This window comes from Miniopterus natalensis, chromosome 16 (genome assembly GCF_054644295.1).
Source record: "Miniopterus natalensis isolate mMinNat1 chromosome 16, mMinNat1.hap1, whole genome shotgun sequence".
NCBI lineage: Eukaryota > Metazoa > Chordata > Mammalia > Chiroptera > Miniopteridae > Miniopterus > Miniopterus natalensis.
Genome location: NC_142096.1, coordinates 41,970,864 through 41,987,713, shown reverse-complemented (window position 1 = coordinate 41,987,713; position 16,850 = coordinate 41,970,864). Strand labels below are relative to the sequence as shown.

Sequence of the window (16,850 nt, the reverse complement as noted above, 5' to 3'; positions counted from 1 at the left end):
ATGCCGTTCCCCTTTTATTTGTCTTTTGTGGAAGTGCTTTACAGCCAGCCCTGGAAATGGTGTCCTTTTACCCTGCATGTGTGAATACGCGTGTCTGGAAAATGGGCATTGTCTCTCATAGGCATTCCACTTGACCCATGTGCAGGCCAAGTCCCACTGTGTGCCAGGCTTCCTGCCAGGCTTCACAGATACCTGGGTGGGGAAGACAGTCCTGGTTCACAAGGAAGCTAAGGACCTACTGAAACACACAGGAGCCTACAGGTGCCTCATTGCACTTGCCAGATAACTCCTATGGGTGGAAAATTGTGCATGGTGCAGAGGAAACACACAGAAGGACTGGTCAGCTGTGTGGGGCAGGACAGAGGGGGAGGAGGCCAGTAGGGGAGATGAGGGAGGAACCTTTGATGGAGCCTTAAACCCTTTCCCCCAACTTTTCTACCAAGCCCCTCGGGCCCTGGGTACACCACGCTGCGCAGTGACCTGTTGGCTTTGGATTCCCACTATCTTCTTCACAAGGAATTTAAAGGTGGGAAAGATTTAAGACTGGCAATTGTCCAAAGGGGAGTGGAATAAATAACTCCAGAGTTCTGTGATTTTAAAGAGATACTTTTCAATGGCTGTGTAAACCATTTCCCCACCTTTAATTTCAAATATGCTGAATCATTTGGATGGGTGGCCACAAAAGTTTGCTGATAGCCTTGTTTCTAATTTATCTGCTTTTCTGTACTTTTCTTCTACTTTAGAGAAGTACTGTGCTTTTAATTTTTTATTTTAAATATGTCTTTTTGTATTTCAGAGAGAGAAAGGGAGAGGGAAAGAGAGAGAAATAGAAACATCAATGATGAGAGTCATTGATTGGCTGCCTCCTGCACGCCCCCTGCTGGGGATCTAGCCCACAACCTGGGCATGTGCACTGACCGGGAATCGAACCACGATCTCCTGGATCATAGGTCGATGCTCAATTGCTGAGCCACGTCCGGCTGGGCATACTTTTTAATGTAATGTCCTTGGTTGTTGGTAACAAAGCCCATCAAATATATCCGTATTCTGTTGAAAAACAAGTATGTCTAAAACTCTAATACATGCTACTGGAAACATAATCTTTTTCCAACCTTGTTATGATTCTTTCAAAATGGATTATTTTAAAAATTGTGTCTTTGCAGAAGAAAGTATAACATAAAACATTTAATGCATGAAAAACATGTCACTTTACAGTTTTTTTTCAGAATAAGTAAACAAAATGTTTTCTGTTGCTGTGAGTTTGATAGTGGGAGCATTTGTCTTTGAATCCCTGAGTTTCACACATTGTATAAACATGTCTGTCCTGTGGCTAGTGCCCATTCCGCAGCTCTTTTCTGACCCTCTGTGACTTGTGTGACTTTGGTGGCAGGCACGCACCGAGGCTGGGCTGCAGTGCAGATGCGCTTGCTTCACGAGTTGGTCTACGCCTCCCGGAGGATGGGGAACCCTGCCCTGTCCGTCAGGCACCTGTCCTTCCTCCTGCAGACCATGCTGGACTTCTTGTCAGACCAAGGTGAGTGGCTTCAGACTCAGTTTTTTTCAGGTGACTATGAACGAGAACACTCTTGCTGCTGGCCCATGTGGATACTGGGCTCGGGTTCAGAGGTTGATGTCCCAGTTCTCTACTGGGAAGACACCGCGTCCACTGTGTCCACTGTGGCCTCTCGCCTTGGGCCCTCTCTTACCATGGTGCTGCTTATCTCTCCATCGGCAGCCTCCTGCCTGGCTCCCCTGCCTGCCTGTGTCTGCACCAGATGGCAAACATGCGAGAACCCCAAAGCCCCCTCAGTGCCCCCTTTAGTCACTGCACCCCTAGCTTCTGCCTCAACTTTCTTTTTATATTTTTAAATTAAAAAAAAATTTTTTTTTAATGTCTTGATTGATTTCAGAGAGAGGAAGGGAGAGAGAGTAAGAGAGAGAAACATCAATGATGAGAGAGTCATTGATCGGCTGCCTCTTGCGTGCCCCCTACTGGGGATCGAGCCTGCAACCCAGGCATGGGCCCTGAGTGGGAATCGAACTGCAGTCTCCTGGATCCCAGGTCCAACGCTCAATCACTGAGCCACGCTGGCTGCGCCCGCCTCGACTTTCAAAGGGATCATGGGTACCTTGTCCACATGTAAAGGCTACTTTTTCCCAGGTTCCTCCTCATCTTTTCTTTTCCCACTGCTCCTGGGTGTTACCTGCTTTTGGGGTTTCAGTCATAATCTAGTGTGAGCCCGGGACCCAGATCTCTTTATTTTGATGCTGGCAGGATGCCCACTCCCACTTGCGTGTTCCATGGGCTGTTGAGAATCAATTGGCACATCGGAAACGGGCTCCTCTCCCCCTCCCCCTCCCTCTCTGCTGGTGCTCACACCCCTTCAGTGTGTGCCCTGGGCTGTGTTCTGTGGGACACTCTCCTGATAGGGAGACGAGTGCTTCTGGAATGACTCCTGCGGAAGGGCACAGGGCAGCACTGGGCAGAAGGGAGGCGGGCGCAGTGCAGTGTCCCCAGCTGAGAGCAGTTGTTGGAGAGGGCAGCACTCCTGCCCTGGGGAAATCGGCCTACTACAGTGCTCCTGCCACTCCAGGTGTCCCGGCAGTGACCTTCGACACACCCTCCGCCCTCCTTACCCCACATTCCGGGGCTCACAAGTCTGAGCTCTTCTGACTGTGCATTTTAAAATAAAAATGCATTTCTCTCCCTCCCTCCCTCCCTCCCTCCCTCCCTCCCTCCCTCCCTCCCTCCGCCTCTCTCCCTTTCGCCCCCTACCCCTGCTTTCCCCACTGTTCTCCTTCCTGACTGGCGGATGTGTGGCTCCAGGGTAGTGAAGTGGCCTGTCTCTCCTGGGGCGGCTGTGGGGCTCCACGGCATGGATGCCTCTAAAGCGTTTATAAGGGAACTGGTGCCAAGAACTAGTCATTGCTGCTGAAAAACAGGTGTCGACGTTGTCTGAGTGTCTTTACCACACGGGGAGAAGCGCCGTGCCCTGGCAGAGCCTGACTCCTGCTTCCCTGTGCGCTCTCCCCAGACAGGAGAAAGGTGGTCAGTCCTCCCGGCTGCGTCAGAAGCGCAGCATGGTTCTTCAGCAGAGGAAGAGCGGGGAATCCCGGCGCAGGGTGGCGTTCTGAGCGGCCACAGCGTGTGGCTGCGTCCTTCTCACGCCGCCTCTTCCTCCCCTGTGTCACTGTGTGTCCTTGAACTCTGTTCCTCGGATGTCACGCATGCCCTTGACCTGCCTCTCTCTCCGCCCATCCACCTCTTGCCCTGGTGGCCTCTGTCGTGGCCCCAGCGTTCTTTCCCGAGAGCGTCGTGATGAACCCTCCTCCTGGGAACTCGGGGTCTAATGTCCTTGCAGCACTTGCCACTTACTGTGGGTATGTGTGTGCTGGTCGATGTGGAGATGCATTGCTGACTGAGTAGGACTTTAGGTGATCGAGCGAGTGGCTGCCAGGCTGTGGTCCCGAGCGGGTGGCGGCTCCGCGGCTCCTGTGCGGCCCTGTTCTCCCTGCCTTTGGTGTTGCGTTGCAGTTGCGCTTGTCTTCACGGCCCCCGCAGAGCTCAGCACTGGAGCAGCAGGGTCCGTGTGGAAGCTGGGGAGACGCGTGATACGCATGTGGGCTTCTTCGAAGGGAGAGAGGGACAGACGAGGCAGACTCACGGAGCAACCAGTGTCTAGCGTTGGGGAGGCTGGTGTCCCCTGGTGACACACCGCCTGGGTTCACTTGTCACTGTATTGGATTCTGGCTGTGGAGTGGTGACTAGCTCCCCATGACCTAGCGACTATGAAGGCCCAGTGTCCACACAGCTTCCCATCCGAGTGGATGCCTCACTGGGCTTTAGAGTTTTGGATGCCATCCCTATCTGTGGCACTTGTCCCTTTCCCCTGTGTCACGGGTCAGTTCTCTCTTGGTGCCAGCTCCCCCACTTACCTCCCATCTAAACGTGTAATTGTGGTGACACAGCCCACATCTGTTCCCTGAGCTGCTTACCTCCACCTGCCTCGTCTTGGACTTTTTCTTAAGTACACTACCCCCCTTCCCCATCCCCTGCTCCCACTTCCTGGCGACTCCCCTAGGTCTGCACTCAGCCCCAGGGAGATGGCCTCCTGTGTGAGTGCTCATCCTTCCTGCCTCCCACACTCACCTGGAAGAATCACGGCCACTCAGTACCTGTCTTCCCTTCAAGCCGCATGAGAGGGAACTGCCGGTTCCCTGAGGTCAGGTTATTAGTGATCTGGAGACACTGTGTTTAGGAGGAGAGGAATTTGGGACATTGACTCTGCTGGTCAAACGTCTGTCTCCTTGAAGGCCTGAGTGCGCTGGTGTGTGATTAATTGGAATCTTCTGAGAAAGGACAAAAGTCAGGAGGTCCAAAGGGTTCTTCCATTAACCTCGACCTCTGATCACTGTAACCTCAGATCGATAATTAAATTCTCCCTGGGCCTCCACTTTCTCATTTGAACACCCGGGATGTTACGCATCATGGTGGTTTGTTATTATTTTAATGACAGATATTTTAATTTGTCAGGTGACCTTTCTTCTGGAGAGCTCATGCTATACATAGCATTGATAATTAACATTTCTAAATATTGCTATAGGGAAATTAACTGGGTTAGAAGAGCAGCCGAGAGAGAAAAGAATGATAGTGGGCTTGAGGAGGGGTCTTTCCTGCTTTCCTGTCATCTGTAAACCTGTCCTGGTTGTGCAGATGGAGGTGATTCAATCTGGGGATTTCTCGTCCTTCCCCTCCTCCAGCCCCTCTAACATGGGGAATACGAGTGAGCTCAGGTGGTTATAAGGACAATTGTCACAGGAAAAGGCTTTCCATTCCCCAGATTTTGTCATTTTTACGAGATAGAAGCATTAACTTGAGGATTGATGGGCTTTTCTTTGGCAGCATGACTCTTACTTTTAACGGCCTTTGATGCGGGTCATTTTTGTTAGGGCTTGTGGCTGGGTGTGGGGGACAGTGGCATTAGGGCAGTGGATTTGTGAGCTCATGGGATGTGAAAGCAAACCCGGCCAGGGTACTGGGTACCACGTATTAGTCCCAGGGAAAGGAGGGCCCTCAGCCTGTCGAAGGCTCCTGAGTGGCACATAGTAAGGCTCTCACTGGCCCTGACTCTCGCTTTCATTCTGGGCTCTGGTCGTCGAAGCTCCGACAGCTCCACATACAACGGTGTTTCTCTTTGGGCGCCTTTGCTTGTGCTGGTCTGCCTGCCCGCTGTGGCCACGCCTGCTGCTCTCACTGGTCCAGGAATCTGTGCCCTCTCTGACTGCAGCACTGCCCTCTGGGGCCCATCCCGCGTACCCGCTGCTGCCAGGGCCCCGGTGCTTGGTGGTGTTTCCCTCCTGTCTCGCCCATAAGCTCCTCCAGGGGCTCCTCTTAAGGGACCTCGCGTGGGCAGTTCTTGGTGTCACCTCGAATGGTAAGAGGCCTCCCCTGAGCTTCCAACTTAGGTATCACCTGCCCCATAAGTACTGAGTGGTGGGGTGGTGGAAACGTGGCTGATGACTTGGGTTCAGTCTCAGCTCAGATCCTTCTTCACTAACGACCTGGGACCTTTAAGCAGGTTGCTGAAGTCTCGGTCTCCCTGTCTGTTTTATTTTGTGGGAATAAAAATACGTCTCCTACTTGTTAGTCGTTGTGAGAGGAGATGAGACAGGAGACGCGAGGGGCTTTCTGTACATGGCAAAGCGGAATTGCTCATTGCCATGGGAACACGCCTTCACTTTCTCTGCTGTTTTCCCTCCATTCTTGAGCACTCTCTGCCGTTTGTCAGTCTTGTATATCAGATTCTGAGTTGCTGCCGTCCTGGGTTTGTACACCACCATCTCTGTGACCTTGGACAAATAATTGGACCTCTTTCAGTCCCAGTTTTCTCGTCTGCACATTAAGGATCAAAGCTGTCTTCCAGGGCCACTTGTCTTAAGTTACATATTGAGCAGATGGCCTCGTAGAGTGCCTGACACCTCGTGGTTACCCAGTGTTGAGACAGTTTCAGGTGCTTATCCCTGGAGCACCGGTGTGGGGAGAAGGCTGAGGCAGAGAGGAGGCAGTGTGAGTAATGGACATGGGAGCACTGTGGGGGCATTGGTGGTCTGTTCAGGGGTGGAAGAGGCCTGGGTAACGTTTCACGGAGAGCATGATCTTTACCTTGAAGGACAGATGGGTGTTTGCCGACCACACTGAGCAGGAGTAGTTTCAGGTAGAAGGACTTGATCTCATTCTGGTGGAATTAAGAGCATTTGGTTCAATTGGGGAATGTTAGATACAGTAGTGAGGTGTGATTCTGTCTGGGACTTGGGGAAGCAAAGTGGATGATCAACAGTTGTACAACAGGATCCAGCAGTTCTACTCTCAGGTGTGTACTCAACAGGTTTGAAAACATGTCCGCACAAAAACCTGCCTGTGAATGTTCATAGCAGCATTGTGCATACTGGCGCCAAAGTGGAAACAACATAAACCTCAATGACTGATGAATGGACAGAGAAATCCAGCCTCCCACCTGGACTGTTTTCTCTTCCTGACCCCAACCCCCCTTTCCACTTTCCTCCCTCATTTCTGCCTTCCTTCCTTTGGCCAACATTTGGTCATCCATTACACCACATTTATTTTTTTCTTGGTCCCTTCAGACCAGCTTGTGTTCCTCTGAAATGTTCCCCCTCGAGTATGGAACTTGCCTATTGGAACACTCGTCACCCGCTATATTTTGATCACTTATTTAATCCACAAACTCTGCATGGAGGCTGCAGGCTCTCTGGAGGCAGGGGTTTAACTTGCTGGTTTCCCATCCCTGTCACCCAGGGGCATGCTTGGCCTTCACATATTGTCAAGTGCATTAATAATGAATGTTTTTCCTTTTTAAAAACAACTTGATTGAGATTTAATTCACATACCACACAATTCACCTATTTAAAATGTACACCAGTTTCATAGGACCTTCACAGATATGTGCATCTATTACTACAGTCAATTTTAAAACCTTTGATCACCTCAGAAAGAAACCCTGCCCCCTAGAGCTACCTAGCAGCATGTGTTGGCACTCACATTTTACTGAATGCATTAATAATAAATAATTTTTTTTGGTTTGCTTTCTTTTTTTGGCCTTTTTTGTTGTTATTGGTAATGCTATGGTGACCGTTTTCAGGTCTTCAGCTTTCTGAGCAGGAGAGAGATTTTATCAGGAGAAGGTTACGGGGCAGCCACTGCGAACATTTGTATTGCTGCTGAAACCTATTGCCAAATTGCCTTCTGGAAGGATGGTTCTAATTATACTGCTGGCAGCAGTGCTGCTAATCCAGTGTGTATGGAATGTTGCCTTACTGTTTTAATTTGTATTTTCTGGGTAACTTGCAAGGCCGGATATTGTTTCCCCTCTTTGCTTACTAATTGTATCTCTTTTATGTGAAACTCTTTTACAGTCTTCTGAGTGCTTTCCTGTCTCTTTCCTCATTTGTCTGGGTTAGGGAGGCAGATAGTGTCCTGGCCACTGTGCTGCCAAGGTCTATGATGCTTTGAGCTGCTAATTCAGTAGTTTGCCTGAAATCTCCCTCGTTATTCAGGGCAAAGCCAAGTCTAGAATGCAGCTTTTAGCCCCAGCCCAAAGGCTATGTACACTGCTAAATATAAACTACGTTTTGTGCCATAATGTACCTGAGGGCTGGACCATAGGTTGGAAAGAGTGAAGATGCCTCCCAAAAGTGCTTCACTTGGTTCTGGAATAAAGCTGAAGGTTTCAGGAAAATCTCTTTTGAACATTGTATGATAGGTCTCCGTAGCTTGACTTGAAATTTGAAACTGTTGCTGTAACTCTAAGCAGCACGTTACATTACAGAGGATCAGCTTCAGAGCAGCATGTGTGAATTTAACAGTCAGTGTGAAGCTGCTACATGTGCCCCGGGCCGCCCTTTGCTTCTTGAACCGTGAGTGTTTGTTTCTCCTTTCCTCCTCTCCGCCTCAGAGCGTTGGTGATGCCCTTACCTCCCCTCTATGTGACCAGCCTTCCAGCCGTCGCGCCCGGTAGGAACTGCCAGTTGCCTCCAGTGCCACCCTCTGCTGTCTTTCTGGTAGTGTCCTGACTTTTTCTAGCTGGGCAGTTTTGGGGTGTTTGACCCATTCTTCACGTCTGATCCTACAACTCCTCTCCTGATGAATTCTCTGGGAAAACCAGGCCCTTGCGGGGCTCAGTTATGGGACAAGGAGCTGAGTTCCCTGGGAAGTCAGGGGGCCCTCTTTTCTGCTGCATTTGAATGGAGGAGTGTGAAGCCCCAGGAGATGCTGGCGATGTCCCGGCGCCTGCGGGAGAAGAGTCTAAGAATGGAGCCCCCTCTTCCTCTGTAGTCTGCTCCATCCCAGGAAACAGACCTCGATTTAATTCCTAGATACCTCGGACCTCCCCAACCAGAATGTGTTTCCTAAGGGGCATTGGCTCTGCTTTGTTCATACAAATACTGTCGTATTGGTAGCACCTGAGGAAGTAGTGGGCACATAGTAGATATTACAGAAGATTGAATGACTGGTGACCCTCAGTGACCAATCAGGAGAGGCTTTGGGGAGGGCTTGTGGTTGGAATGGGACATAAGACACTTGTTTTGGAGGTGCATTTAAGTAACACTTTACCTACGATGACCATGTCATTTGCTCATGTTTAAAAAATGAGTTGACAGAGAAATTACAACACGACTGATCTTTCTTGCCCCCACCCACATTGTGGCCTCTGGCCAGATGATTTCTATGGATTTAGTTTTCAGGATACACAGAAAAGACTCACCAGGAGGCAACAGGTTTTGCCAGGTGTGAGCGAGAACACGGAAGGGAGAGGTAAGGAAGAAGGCACATGGGTATAAAAGTGAAAGTGTGTCATTGAGGTTGGGCAAGGGGATTGTGCTCAGTTCTAGATCTGGACCTTCTGCTATCAGATAACTTATCTCAGAGTCTGTTATCTCCCCTGTGAAATGGGAATTAACTCCCTTTTGAGACAGGATGACCCTCCAGAGTGGGAGTCCTAGCTTTCCTCCCCTGACCTAGGCCCTCTCCTGTGCCACCTGGAGGGTTGGAGCTGAATGAGGCCTATTGCAGAGGTGACCTCTGAGGCCCCGCCCTATGACGTGGCCTGTCCCAGTCTCACAGCTGTGAGTGGCCGCACAAGCTGGGACCCCAGCCTCTCAGCTCCTCACGTGGGGGGAGGGACACCACTTGCCGTAATACTCGAATGCTTTTCCTGGAGCCCTTGAGCTGCTGGTGGGGCATTCTCGTTAGCGCTGTGCTGCCCCCCCACCCCCCCTCCCCGGTGGTGGGGTGATGACATGTTTCATTTCTCTGAAGGAAAAGAAACCTCTTATTGAGCTTGGAAACAGTTTGCAAACAGCCTTCCATCATGAAGGGCTTTGTTTATGGCGAAGGAAGAAGTGGCACTTTGAAAATGATGACAGAGCTGTACAAACTGCTGTATCAGTCGGGTAGAAATGCATACATGCACACGTACACGATCCACACGCACTTAGAGAGAAGGTCCGCTCACGCTTGTTTACATGGTGAGGAAGACTTTATTCAAGACAGTTGCTGTAGGGGAGAGAGATTGAGCTCAACTTTGAATACAACAAGGACAAGTGGGGACTTAGCTCCAACAGCAGAGGGAGGGAGGCACGGATAGAAAATTACTGAGCAGAGACATCAGGGCCATGGACCTCTGGCTGAACTGTCCTAACAGGGTCCTTGTGAACGTGGCCAAGGACTTAGACCTCAAGGGTAGGATGAGGAACTTGATCAGATACTGCGGATGATTCGAAATCAAGGGTGTGGGGGCGGCTCTCGGTAAACTGATTTAGCAGGGTTCTTGCTATACCTGGTCCAAGCAGGTCAAGGACAGGGCCAGAGGACAGGACCCAGTCAGAAAGAGGGCTCAGAGGAACCTGTCTACAGTGTGGTCAAGGAGAGGTCTCTGAGTGCCTACACATGTTCCTACACACGATCTGTGATAGGGACTTGGCCGTGTGGGCAGGCAGTTGGGCAAGTGGTTGGGAAGGGGTGGTGGGTGTGAAGGCAGCAAGGACAAGCTAGAGCCCACCAGGCTGGGCTGGACTGCGTGGGGCTGGAGTGGATCCATGCTGGCTTCTCAGCCACCCCCGGCCTCCAGCTTTGGTAGTGGGGTTCCTGCGGGGGAGGCGGCGCCCTCGGCTGCTGGCCCTCGCTGGCCCTCCCTGGCCCTGGTGTAGAGAGGCTGGGCGAGAGGCTGCCCCTCCCGCGGCGCCTGAGCGCCTAGGCTGCTTGGTCCTGTGTCTTCAGGTCTCATGCGCACCAACTCACAGCTTCGCAGGGAAGGGGGCTCTGGGACGTGTCCTTTCAGCCAGGCCTGCTGGACACGAGGGGAAGACTTGAGCTTGTGCCTCGGACTCTGCCGGCTTTCAGGAAGCAGGAGGACAGTGCCCCCTGAGAAGAGTGTGCTTTTGTTGTTGCTCTTTTTCTGTTTGTTTGGTTTTTGCTTCTCTCTCTAGCTTATTTGATATCTCACCTCTTATTTTACTACTGGGGACAACGTTTTGTTTTGCTTTCTGTCTGGCATGCCCACACGCATGGGCTTAGGTGCGCTGACAGGAGTGCCTCCCACGCCGTCCTGCGCCCGCCCCGTCCCCGCTGGGAAACCGTTGATCTGATGTGATGCTTTCTGAACGGGGTGGACTGTACTGTGACGAGAAGAAGAAAGGGACATGCCGATTCCTTTACAATTTTTGGTTCTTACACATAAAGTAGGTAGGTTTTTGAGCTGTGAGTACAGTTACAGCAGACCCCGCAGACTTGTGAAGGAGGCATTCTAGAGCTTCCGGGAATGCTGCGTGGAGGGTGAAGGGCAAGGAAGAGGTGAACAGCCACAGAGGAGGGGCCCCTTCATTTCCTTTGATCAATTACTATTGATCATCTCCAGGAGCTGGATCCTGTGTGGAAACAAGCAGTGTGAGGTGACCTCTGGTCTAAGCTCTGCAGAGCTGTGGGACAGTGCCCAGCAAGGCTGTGTGAGGGCCGAAGCCACAATGAGTTCTGAGTGCCCGTGTGTATTGGGCATAGCAGATGTCCCGTCCCGTATAACATTAGATGCCTACAGAACAGTGGGGCTCAGGGCTTGACAGAGATGCAGCTGGGTGGGGGGTGGCAGGCCTCATGCCTGGTTGAGGCACCAGGATGTGTCCTATGGGCAGGTGCAAAGGGGGATCTATTAGTATGGTGGTTATGTCACCTCCGTCTTCATCTTGGGGAAGGATGGAGGGGTTGGGGATGAACTGGAGACACTGGGAGGGATTGTTTTGGACTAGGAAAACAGCAAGAATGGAAGAAGCCAAAGTTGTGGCCCGGACAGTGAGGCGGTCATTTACAAGCACCGGTCACTTCTCCTGAAGCATGGATGGTCTCAGCTCCCGGCTTCCAACCCCTGCACTTCACTCACCAAAATCCTACATTTCTTGTGGATTACAATGTACTTTCTGGTGCTCTTACTAGATTTTGATATCAGAGGTTATGGGTAGGATAACGTGACTGTAGTAGTAGAGTCTCCTAGAATATGGACTAACAGATTAAACAGGAGGGTTTGCGTGTGAAGCCCTGTATGCTGTCCTGTTCCCATCACTACATGCAGTCGGGCTTTAGACTTGTGTCTTATCCCTGAGCTTCCCGTGGTGGAGCACGAAGATCTACAGCATGAAATCTGGCAGCAGTGAAGGCTGTTGTTTTTAAATTTTGAAGGCAAGATAAGTTCTTTTGCTTCCTGTTTTCCATTCCTGACATACTTTTATTCCCTTTGCATTTTTCTCCAGATGGTATATGTGGTTTTTTCAGGAGTTTGATTGAGTGTATTTCACTTTTCACCTGGGGGTGCTGGGGAAAAGGGAGGCATATGAATCGTTACAGAGTCCTGGGGGGAGCTCTTCAATAAGGGGTATAATTTGTTTCCATTGCAATCCATACAATCCTTTTTGTTTGTTCAGAAATAGACCAAAGGGGTTGGACAAAAACCCGCAGAAATGAAAGGAAGCTCCTGACTTCCTCTTGGTTCTGCGTGGAGGAGATAAATACTATGTAGCACAGCCTAATACATACCTGTTAATGAAATACATGCTTGCTGGAAAAACCACACCTGTAAACTAATGAGGGGAAGAAAAACTTTCAGTGCGTCAAAATCCCACGCATATTAATGGATTTATTGGTTATGGGAAAATACAGATCTGCCAAGTTTTTGGTGAACCAAAATACAACATCCTGGGGGGATGAAAAAGGGTGTCTGCAGCTTCTTGAGGGCCTCCGTCCGCACAGGCCACCCTGTGCCTAGTGCTGTGTGCTCTCCAGCATGAGTGCCTTCCTGCTCTCCAGCTGACTGGCCTACCACCTGCTGGATGAAGTGTCACCACACCATTGTCCAGCCAGACTCTGCCCCTTCTGGCCTGGAATACAGAGCACGTCCTCAGGGACCTCTTGCCTCCCAGTGCCTCTTGCTCACCTGTCTTCCACCCAGACTATACCGTGATTGTTGAAGCAGGTATTCATCCATAGCAATCTGCTCAAATTGCGTCAAAGGCCTCCCATTACCTACAGAAATCAAATTCAAATTCCTTAGCATGTTATGCAATGCAGTGTTTTCAGTCTGGCCCAGTCTCTCCCATTCTCTCTCTCTCGTTTTAAATTTATCTTTATTGTTGATAATATTACAGATATCCCCCCCTTTTCTCCCCATTCACCCCCTCCACCCACACCCACACTCCCAGTCCTTCACCACACTATTGTTTGTGTCCATGGGTTATGCAAACATGCATATAAGTTCTTTGATTAATCTCTCCCCACCCATTCCCCACCCCGGCCTTCCCTCTGAGATCCCTCAGTCTGTTCCATGCTTCTGTGTCTCTGCATCTATTTTGTTCCTCAGTCTTTTTTTTTTTTTAAATTTTATTTTTGTTTAAAATATTACAGATGTCCCTTTTTCTCCCCAATGACCCATTCCACCTCGTTCCTTCCCCCTCCCCAGTCCCTTTCCCCCCCATTGTCCATGTCCTTGGGTTGTGTATATATGCATATAAATTCTTTGGTTACTCTCTTCCCCTCCACCCACTCGCCTCCTCCATCCCTCTGACATTCATCAGTCTCATCTATGCTTCCATGTCATTGAATCTATTCCGTTCATCAGTTTAAGTTCTTTAGATTCCACATATAAGCGAGATCATGTGATATTTGTCTTTCGCTGCCTGGCTTATTTCACTTAGCATAATATTCTTCAGGTCCATCCATACTGTCCCAAAGGGTATGAGATCCTTCTTCTTTACAGCTGCGTAGTATTCCATGGTGTAAATGTCCCACAGCTTTCTATCCACTCATCTACTGATGGGCACTTGGTCTGTTTCCAGATCTTAGCTATTGTAAACTGCTGCTATGAACATCGGGGTGCATATGTCCTTTCTGATGAATGTTTCAGGATTCTTAGGATACATTCCTAGGAGTGGAATCACTGGGTCAAAAGGCAGCTCCATTTTTAATTTTTTGGTTCCTCAGTCTATTTTGTTCATTAGATTCCACATGTGAGTGAGATCATGTAAAACTGAATCAGGAAGAATCAGAAAACCTGAATAGGCCAGTAACAGCTGATGAAATCAAAGCAGAAATAGAGAAACTCCCAGCAAACAAAAACCCTGGTCTGGATGGCTTCACAGGGGAGCTTTCTAATTCATTAAGTTGTAGGGTTAGATAGTTTACTAAAAATTTTTCTTGCTTTTTGAGGTAGGCCTGCAGCGCTATGAACTCCCCTCTCAGGACTGCTTTTGTTGTGTCCTGTAGATTTTGGGTTGTGTGCTCATTTTCATTTGTTTCCAGGAGGTTTTTGATTTCTTTCTTGATCTCATTGGTAACCCACTCATTGTTTAATAACATGCTATTTAGCCTCCATGTATTGGATTGTTTTTGAGTGTTTTTACTGTAGTTGATTTCTAATTTCATGCCATTGTATTCTGAGATGCTTGATATGATTTCAATCTTCTTGAACTTGTAAAGACTTATTTTACACTTAAGGTTATTATTAATAAATACTTATCTATTGCCGTTTTAATTCTTTATGCCTATGTATCTCTATTTCTTCTTCTTATTACAGCATTCCCTTTAACATGTCCTGCAGTGCTGGTTTGGTGGTGATAAACTCCTTTAGCCTTTTTTTTTTTTTTTATCTGGGAAGCTCCTTATTTCACCATCTATCTTGAATGATAGCCTTGCTGGATAGAGTAGTCTTGGTTTCAGATCCTTGTTTTGCATTGCCTTGAATATTTCATGCCATTCCCTCTGGCCTGTAGAGTTTCTGATGAGAAGTCAGCTGTCACCCTTATGGGAGCTCCTTTGTAGGTAACAGATTGCTTTTCTCTTGCTGCCTTTAAGATTCTCCCTTTGTCTTGAATTTTTGGCATTTTAATTATGATGTGTCTGGGCATGAGCCTCTTTGGGTTCTTCTTGCTTGGAACTCTCTGTGCCTCCTGAACTTTTTTTTTTTTTCTTTAAATATATCTTTTTGATTTCAGAGAGAGGGAAGGAGAGGGAGAAAGAGATAGAAACATCAATGATGAGAAAGTCATTGATTGAGCCCACAACCCGGGCATGTGCCCTGACCAGGAATCGAACCCCAATCGCCGGGATCCCAGGTTGAAGCTCAACCGCTAAGCCACACCCGGCCGGGTTGTGCCTCCTGAACTTGTGTGGTCTTTTCCTTCACCAGGTTAGGGAAATTTTCTGCCATTATTTCTTCAAACAAATTCTCTATCCCTTGTGCTTTCTCTTCCCCTTCTGGTATTCCTACAATGCGAATATTGTTACGTTTCATGTTGTCCCATAGCTTCCTTAAACTGTCCTCCTGTTTTTTAACTGTTTTTTCTTTTTAACTGATTGAGTGATTTTTTCTGCTTGTCTTCTAATTCACTGATCTGATCCTCAGCTTCCTCTAATCTACTGTTTATTCCTTCCAATGTGTTCTTTATTTCTGCTATGTCATTCATTTCCTTCCTAGTTTCCATATCTTTCTTCATGCTGTTGAGCGCCCTTACAATAATTATTCTGAACTGTATATCTGGTAGATTACTTATCTCCATTTCATTTAGCTCTTTTTCTGGAGACTTCTCTTCTTCTTTCAATTGGGGCTTGTTTTTTTTGTCCCCCAGTTTGGGTTTGTTTCTATGTATTAGGTAGATCTGCTAGGACTCTGAGTCTTTTTTTTTTTTTTTTTTAAATATATTTTTATTGATTTCAGAGAGAGGGAAGAAGAGGGCGAGAGAGAGATAGAAACATCAATGATGAGTCATTGATCGGCTGCCTCCTGCACACCCCCGACTGGGGATCGAGCCCGCTACCCGGGCATGTGCCTTGAACAGGAATCGAACCTGGATTGCCTGGATCCTAGGTCGACGCTCAACCACTGAGCCACGCCTGGCTGGGCCTCAGTCTTTTTTGGAAGGTCTCTGGTGCAGGCCGATGTCAGACACAGTTTGTGACTGGCCCTGAGTACCCCCTTTGGAACTATCAACAGCCCTCGGCTTGAGGTCTCCTCTGCTGGGGCTGGGTGTGTTTGGACAGGACCAAGATGCACACCAAAGTCTGCTTTTCCAAGGCTCGGGTCCAGAAGCAGATCAGGCAGAGACTGAAAGCACTCTGAGGTCTCCCTCTGCCTGCATGCTGATTAATCTGATTATCTTAATGAGCCTCAGGCTGTAGAAACTCCATAGGGTGGGGTGGCTGATTGTTATCAGTCTCTTAAAGCCTTTGGCTGTAGAAACTCCTTAGGGTAGGGAGAGAGGTTTTCCAGCAGGTTGGGGCAGTTGCTTCCCCCCCCAGGCAAAAGCAGCAAAATGTCTGCCTAAGAAAGATGTCCTCTGCAGTAGGGGGAATGACTCGGCAAAGGAATCCAGAGGGGTGCCCTCTGAGCAATATCCCCAGAGCTCACAACTCTAGATTCTCCTCACACAGTTCTAGTCCACTCTTCCCTCCCTTTGCTGGATCCCAAGGTGAGTAGCTGCACATGAAACTTTGTGCATTGGCCCTTTAAGAGGGGGCCTGCGTTTCCAGCTGTCCCTCCCTGGCAGACAGAAACCCCACTGCTTTTCACAGCCAGATGTTATGTGGGCACCTTCTCAGTTCTGGTGCTCTGGGCTGCGAAACCCAGCCTGGGATTTAGGCCCCAGAGTCCTCAGTGGGAACCCCCATAGCTGAGATCTCCCTCCAAGCCTTCAGCTGCTGCCTGTGGGAGCCCAGCCAGCCCTCTCATGCCTCCACCCTTCCTACCAGTCTCTATGCGGCCTCCCCCTTTCCTCCTTGGTTATGAGGGTGCTCTCCAGCTGGTCTTCAGTTGCAGTTGATTATTCAGGATGGTTTTTCTCTATTTTAGTTGTAATTCCAGCTTGGTTCGGGGAGAGTGTCAGTGTAGCTTCCACTCAATCCGCCGCCGTCTTTAATCTCCCTTCCTTTCTCTTATGCATGAGTCATACCAGCTGTTCTCGAACATAGTCCGTTCCCATACGAGTAAGAACTACTTTAACCCTCACAGTTGCCCTATGAGGGAGCTATTATTAGACTAATTTTAATGTGAGGAAACTGAGGTGTAAAGAGATTAGCTGATGTGCCTAAGGTCTCCCATATATACCGGGGGGACTGAGATTTGAAGCCTTGCTCTGGTGTCCACGCTCTTATCCACGGGCCCCGATTGCCTCCAATTATCTAAGTGCACTCATTGAATTCTTTGAATGTGGAATCTCGTAGCCCTACACTGACAAGGAAGTGAACCCACCAAAGGATGTGTCAGCTGGCATCAAACACCATGCCTCTAGTTTGTCTCCGT

General features: G+C 49.0%; 1 protein-coding gene across 1 annotated transcript in view; it reads left to right on the top strand.

The window, feature by feature from the left end:
• LOC107533202 (trafficking protein particle complex subunit 9) overlaps nucleotides 1–16,850 on the top strand; it is a 99,946-nt gene that overhangs the window by 36,071 nt on the left and 47,025 nt on the right. Inside the window, exon 9 of the mRNA XM_087825194.1 lies at nucleotides 1,391–1,534. Coding sequence (XP_087681320.1) covers nucleotides 1,391–1,534 — 144 coding nt within the window. The remainder of the gene's footprint in view (nucleotides 1–1,390; nucleotides 1,535–16,850) is intronic.